The sequence below is a fragment of the Lemur catta genome, chromosome 3 (genome assembly GCF_020740605.2).
Source record: "Lemur catta isolate mLemCat1 chromosome 3, mLemCat1.pri, whole genome shotgun sequence".
Classification (NCBI taxonomy): domain Eukaryota; kingdom Metazoa; phylum Chordata; class Mammalia; order Primates; family Lemuridae; genus Lemur; species Lemur catta.
This window is the reverse complement of record NC_059130.1, coordinates 112,332,941-112,345,326: the sequence shown is the minus strand read 5'-3', so window position 1 is coordinate 112,345,326 and position 12,386 is coordinate 112,332,941. Positions and strand designations below refer to the sequence as shown.

The window sequence follows — 12,386 nt, the reverse complement described above, 5'->3', positions numbered from 1 at the left end:
AGCTGACATTAGTGAAATGTATAACAACATCTCAGTTTTGGGCAACACTGGTCTATGTACATGCCATCTTGAAAAAGTAATTGGCTAGATTTCTTTTCTAACAGAGTACAAAATAATATAGCACATAATTATGTATTCATCACCCATATTTGTCAAATCCTAACATTTAAACATTTTTGATTTAGATCTTTTTAAAATAAACTAAACATTAAAGCTTAAAAGCCCATAGTGCTTTTTAAACTCTTCACTCTATTGTTTAGTTTTTGTTTTTAAAAACTTTTTAACGTTCAGCTGAATGAATTATGACAAAGAAAACTCCCATAAACATCACCAAGTATAGCACCACGTCAAGATACAGAACACTGGAAACCTCTTAGAAGACCCACTTGAATTCTTCCAAAACATAACCACCACTCTGCCTCCAAAGTTACGAAAGCCTTCTAGACCGTTTAATCACTTCCTTGAAAATATGCAACCCCTAACACCATAGATGTGCATCCCCAAACATCAAAGTTTATTTTTGTTTCATTTTTGAACATTAAAATAAAAAATCACATAGTATCTTTCGGGATTGGCTTCTTTTGCTCATGTATTTTTTGTGAGATTCACCCATGTGCATGTAGTTGTAGTTTAGGTTAGTTGCTCTTGTATAAATATATAACAATTTATCTGTCTATACTACTGCTGGAAATTGTTTCATTTTTTTTTCCAGTACGAAAATACTACAAACATTTTTGTATGTTTCCTAGCATATAAGAAACGTATGTTTATTGGTTGGGTTTATACCGAGGAATGGAAATGCTGATTATAGCAGAAAAATAACTTCAGCTTTAGTATATAATACTAAACTCTTTTCCAAAGTGGTTGTTGCAATTGACATTCCCACCAGCAGTATGTGAGAGTCCTTGTTGCTTCAACTATTTGTAAATACCTAGGAAATTTAGAAATCTGGTGTTACTGCATGGTTTTGTTTTCCACCTAGTTTATTAATCTTTTCACATTTGTCAGTCATTTGGATATTTTGTGAAATGTCTGTGCAAAGCTCTTGTCCATTTAAAAAACTTTCTTCTTACTGATTTGTAGGGTTTTTAAAAATTATCTGACATAAATCCTTTATTGGATTTTTGTGTTACAATTATATTCTCCTACTACGAGGCTTGTATTTTTACTCTCTTTAACATCCTTTGATGAAAAAAATGTTCATAATTTTAACGTAGTTCAATTTACCAATCTTTTCCTTTCTATACAGTGATTTTTGCGTTCTGATTAAGAAACATTCAGGCAGATTATTGTTCATTTTAATATTATCTTTCCTTCCCCTGGCTATTTTTTACCTTTTATTGTTAGTAGCTTTACTATGACTAGCTTAAGAGTTTTCTTTCATTTTCATTTTTTTTTAAATTTGTGAGGTTTGTAAAAAAATCTTTTTAATCTGTAGCTTCCTTCCTTCCTTCCTTCCTTCCTTCCTTCCTTCCTTCCTTCCTTCCTTCCTTCTTTCTTTCTTTCTTTATTTATTTATTTCTTTTTAAGACAAGAGTCTCAATCTGTTGCCTGGGTTAGAGTGCCATGGGGTCAGCCTAGCTCACAGCAACCTCAAACTCCTGGGCTCAAGCAATCCTTCTGCCTCAGCCTCCCCAGTAGCTGGGACTACAGGCATGAGCCACCATGCCCAGCTCATTTTTTCTATTTATAATTTTAGTTGTCCAGCTAATTTCTTTCTATTTTTAGTAGAGACGAGGTCTTGCTCTTGCTCAGGCTGGTCTCGAACTCCTGAGCTCAAGCAATCCTCCCGCCTCAGCCTCCCAGAGTGCTAGGATTACAGGCGTGAGCCACCGCGCCTAGCCTGTAGCTTTAATACGTCAGAAATTGTGAAAAATTTCTCAGCCATTCTCTTTAGTTATTACTTTTTAAAATTCTATCATCTCTCTTCCTAAGACTCCAACTAGAACAAAGTTAGATCTCCTTACAGAATCCTCCCCACCGCTTACCGTCCTTTTGGTATTTTTCATCTCTTGATTTCTCTGTGCTTCATTCTGGACATTTTCTATGGACCTATCTTGTAGTTTATAATTGTTGTCTTTAGCTATGTCAGATATCCTGTTAAACCCATCCATCAAATTGTTAATTTTATTATAAAATTCAGTTCTAGAATTTCTACTTGGTTCTTTGATATACTTTCTAGTTCATTGCTGAAGTTTATAATCTCATCTTTATTACCTTGAACAAAATAAGTATAGTCATTTAAAAATCTATGCCTGATAAAGTATCTGGAGCCCTTGTGGGACACTGGTTTGTTTGTTGCTGGTTCTCATTCATGTCTTTTTTCCTTGTGTGCCTAATATTATTTCCAGTTGTGTGCTGAACATTTTATTAGAAAAACTGTTTACAGAAATGCTAAATAATTTAAAGACTATTATGTGAGTCTTTAAATTTTTGCTTGCTTCTTGCAGGCATCTATGGGGGCACTAACAATTTCAAATAAATATGATCCAAACTCAAGGACTGAGATGATTTGATGTAATGCTATAGTCCCTGTGACAGCAGGTCAATTTCTGGCTCACCTTTATTCTAAGGTGAGCATTCTAAGCATTCAGTCCTTTGGGATCTCAACCTAAAATATAGGAGGATATACTACAGCTGCTTCTGTCACTCCTTTAGGCAGGCCTTGGTCCCAAATTTTAACCTCCCTGGGCCAGCAAGTCTATGAAAAATGAGTTGTTCAAGACTATGAAAATGAGTTGTTCAAGACCTAAACATTGAAACAGGGATGTTCCATCTAATGTCTCACCCTCTTTGAATTTCTACTTTTTCTAGGATTTTAGACTTAGTAATTAATTCTTCAGTATTGTTTAGCTCTCTGATACCTTCAAGATTTCCCACCATCCCCTAAACCAAAAACCAGCTTAAGACACTGAAATTATAGGAAACATGCATAAAAGGCCAGTGGGTGGGGCTAAACGCAGCATTATGTGGCCCTTAAAGTATGCAGGTTGCCTGGTAGGCCACGCCTATGGAGACTGAGGGGAAGGAGAGAGATGCTGAGGGCTGGAGATAGGGGGAGACTGGAGCCCTTCTGCCTTTCCTGGGGCTGGGGTAGTTTATAGTGATGGGCTTACTGATTCTCTCCTCGCCTCTGGATAGATGCCTTCAAGATTTTAAAAAATGTTGTGACCAGTTTTCCTAACTGTTCTCCATGGAAGGGTGGCCTGAATTATCTAACTTGTCATTACCAGAAACCCTAATACTTACCCTTGTATACTTATGCTTAATTTCACTTCCTTCTCTTCCTTATGTTGAATTTGATGTTTATTATTTCCAATTGGTGTAATTTTATTATATATGTATTTAGTTAATAATAATTTTATCTCGCATATTTGAGGTTGACTCATGCCAATATAATTAGCACTACTTCATTAATTTTTTTTCCTTTGTTTAAAGAGACAGGGTCTTGCTCTGTTTTCCAGGCTGGAGTGCAGTGGTACAACCATAGCTCACTGCAGTCTTGAACTCCTGAGATCAAGCAATCCTCCTGCTTCAGCCTCCTGAGTGGCTAGGACTACAGGTGTGCGCTACCACACCTGGCTAATTTCTTTTTTTCTTTCTTTTAGAGATGGGGTCTCACTATGCTGCCCAGGCTGGTCTTGACTTCCTAGCCCCAACTGATCCTCCTGCCTCAGCTTCCCAACTAGCTTGGTTTACAGGTGTGAGCCACCACACCTCACTCCTACTCATTAATTTTAATTGTTGCTATACATTATTATTATTCAAATCCATTAATCAAAAAAGTATAGTATACTCTTATTGCCCTATTTAGGCAGCCTATTTGAATTGTTTGCTATTATTCACTATTAAAACCAATATAAAAATAAACATTCTTATATATGATTCCTTGTGCAAATCTGGGAATTTCTCTGAGGTATGAACCAAGATGTGAAATTGCTAGGGAATAGTATATAAGAATCTTCAACACTATCACCCATTTACTCTCCAAAGTAGTTGTATTCATATTTGCGAACATTTAAAATGGTTTTTTTTTTCAATCTGGAGTGAATTGTATAGGATTGTGATTGATCTTTTCTTGGTTTATCACTTTCTTAATAATGAATAAGGATGAATATCTTAAGTTTATTGGCCAATGGATTTTCACTCCTATGAACTGCCTATTTTTTAATTGGGCTAGTTTTCCCTATTATTGATTTGCTTCTTTTTCCTCAATTCTGGATTCTATTATAATATTTTATCAGTTATATGCACTCCAAACAGATTCTCCCAACATGTGGTTTCATCTTTATATTGATTTATTTATGGGTATCTTTTGCTGAACCAAAAATTGTAAATTTTAACAGTCAAATTTAATACTTTTTCCTTTATCTTTTGAATCTTGCTAAAGAAATCTTTCCCCATTCAGAAAGACAGTCTCCTCAATTTTCTTCTATAAGTTTAGCTCTTCATACTTAGAAGCATAATACTCCTACAACTGATGTTTGTATTTGGTTTGTATTAGGAACCTATGATTCTATTCTCACTGCTGCCATTTTATTTCAAGCTCTCAATATCTCAAAAGTAAATCAGCTATGGTATTAGAAGTCAGGAAAGTGGTTACCTTTAAGGAACAGTAAAGAGTACTGACCAGGGTATAAGGTGTGTTCACTCTGCTGATACACACTGAGCTGTAGATTAACAATTTCTACATTTTTCTGTAAGCATGCTGCAGTGGTGGGCTGAAGCTGGTTCATACTGGTTTGTGAGACTTGAACATACCTGGAAAATGTTTTTTCTTCTCTATGCTTGTACTCCCCATCATCCCAGGTCTAACTCAAACTCTACTTGCTTCATAAACGTTTTGTCATTCCCCCACCAACATAGTGATTGCTTTTTCTTCCAACATATTTTTTGGTCTAAACCATCCATTCAGGCATCACCATACTGCTACACCACAAAATACCTTATAAGTGATTTTTTTCTTAAAATGCTTTTTCAAGACGGATTTTGAGCTCCTTAAAGACAGAAGAACTTTTCCAAGCCCCCAAAGACTTACCTACCTTTGAAAGAGGTACTCAAAAATATAGGTAGAATGACAGAATTTTGCATTTTCATGGCTTGTTTCTAAAAAGTGAGGCACGATGACAATGAATTGTCATAATTAAGAAGAAACTCAAATGTTAAAGGGACACACATTTCTGACACAAGTACCTTGGTAACAGTAATAGGAAGAGAAAACACAGATGGTACATGGCAGTTTTATGATTGCAGAATAGAGCAGGACAATGAACACTAATCAGAAGTTCTTTGGTCTCCCACTCTGTCTTGCCCTAGATTTGACAGGCTGTGGAGATTAAATGGCTGCAGACAATGTAAAGAGAGAGAAATCTCATAGTTTCTATAGATGAAATTATTAGTTTTGAAACCTTTTGGACCACATGACAACTATCCTTTCATTTTCACAAAGGTTAGAATCATAACCAACACATTTTTTAATTTCACATTTAATTAAATGTGAAAATAAGCATTTGCTTTATTTCTATAGCATGACATCTTAGGAAAAATTGGTTGCCCACAATAATTTCAAATTACTAATTTAAACCTTACTCATTCTTCCTCTCGTTGGATGAGACTATTTCATGCCCATTTCAGTATAGTCTCCATATCCCCTTCCAGTGGTGAGTATATACTTTAATAAAACAAGATTCTCTTTATACAATGAGGATATTATATCAGTAAGTGCTAAAAATATATTCTCCCCTTTACGTTGCCCCAATAACAATTCTGGGAAGAATGTGTAGTGAGGGGAGAATATACCTCTTGAAGATTTCTGGTTTTACTCCTTCCTCTCTTCTTACCGTTACTAGACATCGACACATGTTTGCGTAAGCCACAGAGAAACTGGGTTCATCAATAGCCTTCTCAAAGACCAGGTCAATGACTCCTTTCAGCCTCTCCTCTGTGTCAACAGTAAGTCCTGACACTTGCTTCATCAGTTGGTTGAACATCTGTGGTGTCAATTTATTTAAGATACTTCGAACTTTTCTAAAAAGTTCCTAGAAGGGCCACAAAAAACAAAAGAGCATTGAAATAGCTGTGACAATATAGTGCTTTCTGTAAGAATTAATTTTTTTTTGTAATTTATAAGTTTAACTTTTCAAATTATTAACAAAAGCTGTGAACTAGTCAGAAATAATTAAACTCATCTATTTTAATAAACAGTCAAAAATTACAATACTTTCTTTTCACTACTGATGGAAATTCTAGGAACTAAGTATATTCACACTACTGGTGGGAATATCATCTGTACATTTCTCAGGACAATTTGACAATGTGTCTCAAAAGCTTCAAAACTGTGGATATGCTCTCTAAACCAGTAATTATTTACTTCTAGAAATTTATTTAGGGATAAGTAAAAAGGTTTTACCTATGATAAGTTCCATCGTAACACCTCATAGTAAATAACTTCAATGCAAAAAAATAGGAATTTGCCTGAATTATGGCATAATGTAAATTATGGTACGGAATACTAAGCAGAAGTCTTTTAAAATAGTGTTGTAAAAACACTGAACAAATTAGGAATAGAAAGGACCTTTCCCAATTAGAAAAAGGGCATCTACAACCTTACTTAATGGTGAAAGGCTAAATGCTTTCCTCTAAGATTCAGAACAAAGCAAAAACATTTATTCTCACTATTTCTATTTATCCCAAAAGATTCCAAAACAAAACGGATTTCTAAATTCTAGCTTATTAGAAATGAAGGCCCGACAAAGAGATATAAAGCAATGTATTTACTAATTAGATTAGCACAGGAGAAAGACTCAATCACTGAGGATCTAAAAATGCATTTTAAAGAAATAAAATATTAATTTGAGCCTGAATGATAAGTCTATGACATATGAACCCTCAAAACATGTGACTATTCTGAAAAGGCACACAGATGGCAATTTCAAGAGAATATGGTAGTAGGCTGTCTGGCAATTGTGATGGCTTTTGGAACACTGCTTTTAATAAGAAAAAATACATAAAAAGCCTTAAATTGATACCTTTACATATATTAATAAGGCAAAACAAGTTAAACCAAATTTTTAAAATATCACTATAATTCCAAAACAATGTTAGGATATCCTTCTGTTTTCACCTGGGTTTTAATGTTTTCAGGATCTTCAGCTTGGCTGTCTCGTTTTTGGCTAGGTTTCCAGGCATTCTCTGCCTTTTTCAGGTGTACATCTTCTTTTACAGAAACTGTGATGATCTTTCTGGGTTCTCTTCTTTGGCCAGGTTGAGATCTCCGTGGTCCAACATTCAACATCTAGGACAAGAACATTATATCTATTCAGAGTACTTACAATTTGTCTCTGCTGTGCTGTGCAAGTCAAGCTTGATGATCACACCAAACACTTCTAGATGCAAAGACTGGGTATTAGGCATTCAAGTTAAATGTGATCTTTTGGGGGTAGGTGGGATTAAGAAAAATAACCACAGAATACCATCAAGATAATATTCTCCACCACTACAATTTTTGATCCTGAGGTCCTAAATGAGACAGAAAATCACTTTGTTTGATAAAGCTGTTATTCCTAACAAGAAAGACTACACCTAACTGAAGTTCTACATTTTACTAGTTGTATGACTATGGACTGGTCACCTGAATAATTACAAAAATTCACAGAGAGTAATCATCAAAGTTACAAATCTGCTTCAAAATTGGATTTCTATACTTCCAGGATAAAAATGCAAATATAATCTCATCACTAAAATTCTTGGTAGCATCAACTGAATTCAGCCGGACTGCCTATCATAAAGAATCCCTCTCAAATTTCTGGGTCAGAAATACTAAAATAAGCCTATCAATATCATGAATTAGAGTCAAACTAAAATTACTCTCTGAAAAAATGTCTTCTTCTACTTGTCAGCTCTCTGTTCCTGCTGGATTCTAACTATACTCTTCAGTTAAAACCAATAAATGTTGGCATGTCATAGTGGCCACCAAATTAAGTATTGTTACTGCAAGAGATAATGGGGTAAGTTAAACGTTGCTTTTGTTTATCAAAATCCTCATAATACTTGTTACCTTAAATGCTTGGAAATCATTTTCTAAGATTAAACATCTGGGTTGATACTAAGTTCTGCTATCTCCTAGACCTGTTGCATGTTGACTACCATTACTTTTTCTGATACATCATTCTTTAAATGCTAAGCAAATCCTGGCCATTAGATTTTTCTTCCCCCCCCCCTCAGTTGTACTGAAGGACTAGCCATTAGATTCCAAGAGAGAAGAAAAAAAATCACACAATGCATACAGATGAGAATCACCTCTCACTTAATGCCTCAACAATGCCCTTCTGAATTCATATAAAGCTTCAGAGAAAGAAGTATAGACTCAAATGTCATGCATTATATAAAAAGACAGCTTCTAGGAGAGACATGGTCTGAGGCACAAGCTGATAAGCTTAAAAGCCTTTACACATCAATCATTGCAGAATTATTCCCTTAGCTTTAGCATTTGCCCCAATTAGAAATGGTAGTATCAAGAACACATCAGGAACAAAAGTCAGAATTTCTGGAAAACTCATACCAATCTTGTCAAATGTATCCAGCTAATGATACAGTAATGATAGTATGATCTCTGACTATTTGGAAAACATGGAAAAAAAGGTCAGATAAACCTAGAGGTATCAGGCATGGTATAACTGAAAGAAACTAAAGATCATCATCAGACCAGAAAAATACCACTAGGGAATAGCTGCTAAACCAGATAGTACTACTATAAGAACATTTATTTATAAGTGAAACTTTGATAAGGTAGCCCAGAAGAAACAATTCTGTTAAGAAAATGTGGTAAGTAAGGTCTGGTTTTTATAACTCAGGTTTTATTCTAGTGTAAACTTGTGTGGCTTAATAATAACTTTTTCAATGCTTGGATTAAGCTCAAGTAAACAATTATATCATAAAACATTTAATTTGATCCATGCATTGCACATAAAAGAACAAATATTTCTGGGTGTAATAAAAGGAAATTATATCAAAATCATGTAAGAGCCATAGTATGCATATTTGGAGATAAAGTCAGAAAAGGTTCATTTCTAAAAACTACTGCAAACAACAAGAATTATGCCTTGAGATCTGAATGTGGAATGTGGCAGATAAGATTTATGCTGTATTCCTCTACCTGTCCCAAAGCAACTATATGTGAATTTCAAATCAGTGATACAGAGATTTGAGAAATATTACTAAATAAATAACCACAATGCTTCAAAGCAAAAAAAAAAAATTTTTTTTTTTTTTCTTTTTTTGAGACAGAGTCTCACTTTATTGCCCGGGCTAGAGTGAGAGCCTAGCTCACAGCATCCTCAAATTCCTGGGCTTAAGCAATCCTTCTGCCTCAGTCTCCCAAGTAGCTGGGACTACAGGCATGCGCCACCATGCCCGGCTTATTTTTTCTATATATATATTTTTAGTTGTCCAGATAATTTATTTCTATTTTTAGTAGAGGGGGTCTCACTCTTGCTGATCTCGAACTCCTGACCTTGAGCAATCCACCCACCTCGGCCTCCCAGAGGGCTAGGATTACAGGCGTGAGTCACCACGCCCGGCCCAAAAAAATCTTTTGAAAGGCTAACAAATTGTTAGTCCAGGACAAAATAGTTAAAATAATAACCCATGTGTAAAGCTCCAAAGACAAATTTAAAAATTATATTTGTATATCTCTGGATATAACTAGGATGAACACTTTTCACAAACATTTGAGTATTTTGAGTCCTTAATAGATTTACTATACTTATAAATCCTTAACACGCTTAATTAATCAGTCTCTAACGTTCTCATATTTACATTCTGGGAATGAATTCATTCTCTGGAACAACAATGCCTGCCTGGACAGTGGTGCAGGTGCAATTAGTGAAGAAAAAAGGCATAGTAGAAGACAAAAGCAATGGACTCTAGAGTCCAAATCTGTTACTTACGAGTGAAGTTACTGTAAACCTTTTAACTTTGATGAGTTTAAGCTTTCTCATATTTCCATACCTGAAAAAGTTACTGAGAGGATCACAGGATACAAGCCATGTAATAGGACCTTAACAAATAGGTAAGGTATCATCAATACCAATAAACCAAAAAAACAACTTTAAAAAAAATTATATGAAGATTTAAACACATTTTGTTTCTTTTTGTATGTAAAAAAATTAATACAAATCATCAAATTCATAGTATCCTTCAAAAGGAGCACCATATGATGAATGGCTTATTTACTAAACACAAAATCTAGGAGCCTGTGCCAAGAGTAAAGGGGCATACAAGAAATGATGTCTGTTTTCTTTGCCTGAAAGACAGATGATCCTGATTAATGGCTAGAGGAGGAACTTTAAGATATACTGTGCTCAAAGTCCACAATGTCAGAAGTAAAATGAAGTGTCAAAGTTTGGGGTTGATTAGGGAATCATAGTTTTTTTTAGGTGAACCTGAAGTTTAAATATTTTACCTAAGCTAATTTTTCATAAATGTGTTAAATAAGAAATTATAGCCATCTCTGTTTTACAATTTAATATATATTGCTCCTTTCTCAATTTCCTGGTGTTTTGTTTTGTTTTGAGACAGAGCTTTACTCCGTTGCCGTGGGTAGAGTGCAGTGGCATCATCGTAGCTCACTGCAGCTTCAAACTTCTGGGCTCAAGTGATCCTCCTGCCTCAGCCTCCCGAGTAGGTGGGACTACAGGAGCATGCCACGATGCATAGCTAAATTTTTCTATTTTTAGTAGAGATGGTGGTCTCACTTTTGCTAAGGCTGGTCTTAAACTCCTCAGTTCAAGTGATCTGCCCGCCTCGGCCTACCAGAGGGTTAGGATTACAGGCATGAGCCACTGCGCCCGCCCACATTGCTCCTTTCTCATTCAGAGACTATAATTGCAAATTCTTCTGCTTACCTGGATAATCAAACAAAACGGAACCAATGTTCACTAGCAATTTTTAAAGACTAAAGACAACCAAGTGTTGCTGTGAAGAGAAAAGGGAGAAGCTCAGGTGGGAGGATTGCTTGAGGACAGGTGTTTGAGGCCAGCCTGGGCAACATAGCAAGATCCTGTCTCTAAAAAAAATTTAAAGATTAGCCTATAGTCCTAGCTACTCATAAGGCTGAGGCAGAAGGACTGAATGAGCCCAGGAGTTGGAGGTTACAGTGAGCTATGATATTACCACTTTACTCCAGCCTGAGTGAGAGAGCAAGATGCTGTCTCTTAAAAAGAGAGAGAGAGAGAGAGAGAAGGGAGAAATGGTACGAACTCATGAAACTTTTTTGCTCTTAGGATTTTTATAATAAATCAGCTAATCCTAAGAGTTAGTTAAAAAGAATATGAATAACAATTTACAAGTCCAGGTCCACAACCCCTCTTAAGATATATCTTTTGGAGTACTTTTTGTGATGTCTGCAAATAGATCACTATTAGAATATCACCACATAAAGATACTCCATGTTCATGGAGTGGAAGCATCAACATTGTTAAAATGTCCATATTACCCCAAAATATGTACAGATTCAATGCAATCCCCATCAAAATACCAATGACATTCTTCACAGAAATAGAAAAAATAATACTAAAATTTATATAGAACCACGAAAGACCCAGAATAGTCAAATCCATCCTGAGCAAAAAGAACAAAACTGGAGGAATCACATTACCTGACTTCAAACTATACTACAGAGCTTCAAACCAAAACAGCATGGTACTGGCATAAAAACAGACACGTAGAACAATGGAGAATAGAGAACCCAGAAATAAATCCACACATCTATAGTGAACTTATCTCCGACAAAGGTGCCAAGAACATACAGTGGGGAAAGGACGGTCTCTTCAATAAATGGTGCTGGGAAAACCGGATATCCATATGCAGAAGAATGAAACTAGACTCTGATCTCTCACCATACAAAAAACCAAATCAAAATGGATTAAAGACTTAAATCTAAGACCCAAAACTACAAAACTACTAAAAAGAAACACTGAGGAAATGCTTCAGGACACTGGTCTGGGCAAGGACTTCTTGAGCAATGGCCCCAAAGCACAGGCAACCAAAGCAAAATTGGACAAATGGGATCACATCGAGCTAAAAAGCACGGGAAAGGAAATGATCAACAAGGTGAAAAGACAGCCCACAGAATAGGAGAAAATATTTGCAAACTACCCATCTGACAAGGGATTAATAACTAGAATATATGAGAGGCTTCCAAAACTCAACAGGAAAAAAAATCAAATAATCTGATTTAAAAATGGGTAAAAAGGACCTGAATAGACATTTCTCAAAAGAAGACATACGAATGGTCAACAGGTATATGAAAAAATGCTCATTATTAGTCACCAGAGAAATACAAATTCAAACTGCAATGAGATATCTCGCCCTAGTTAAAATGGCTT

The 12,386-nt window shown here is 35.5% G+C and overlaps 1 protein-coding gene across 12 annotated transcripts in view; it reads right to left on the bottom strand.

The window, feature by feature from the left end:
- Positions 1 to 12,386, bottom strand: part of EIF4G3 (eukaryotic translation initiation factor 4 gamma 3) — a 321,219-nt gene that overhangs the window by 55,022 nt on the left and 253,811 nt on the right. For 11 of the 12 annotated variants that reach the window (XM_045548492.1, XM_045548497.1, XM_045548500.1 and 8 more), the window contains 2 exons: positions 7,124 to 7,294; positions 5,841 to 6,038 (listed from right to left, as the gene is read on the bottom strand). In XM_045548492.1, coding sequence (XP_045404448.1) covers positions 5,841 to 6,038; positions 7,124 to 7,294 — 369 coding nt within the window. Of the gene's footprint in view, positions 1 to 5,799; positions 6,039 to 7,123; positions 7,295 to 12,386 lie in introns of all 12 variants that reach the window. The other variant, XM_045548504.1, reaches the window with a different exon arrangement.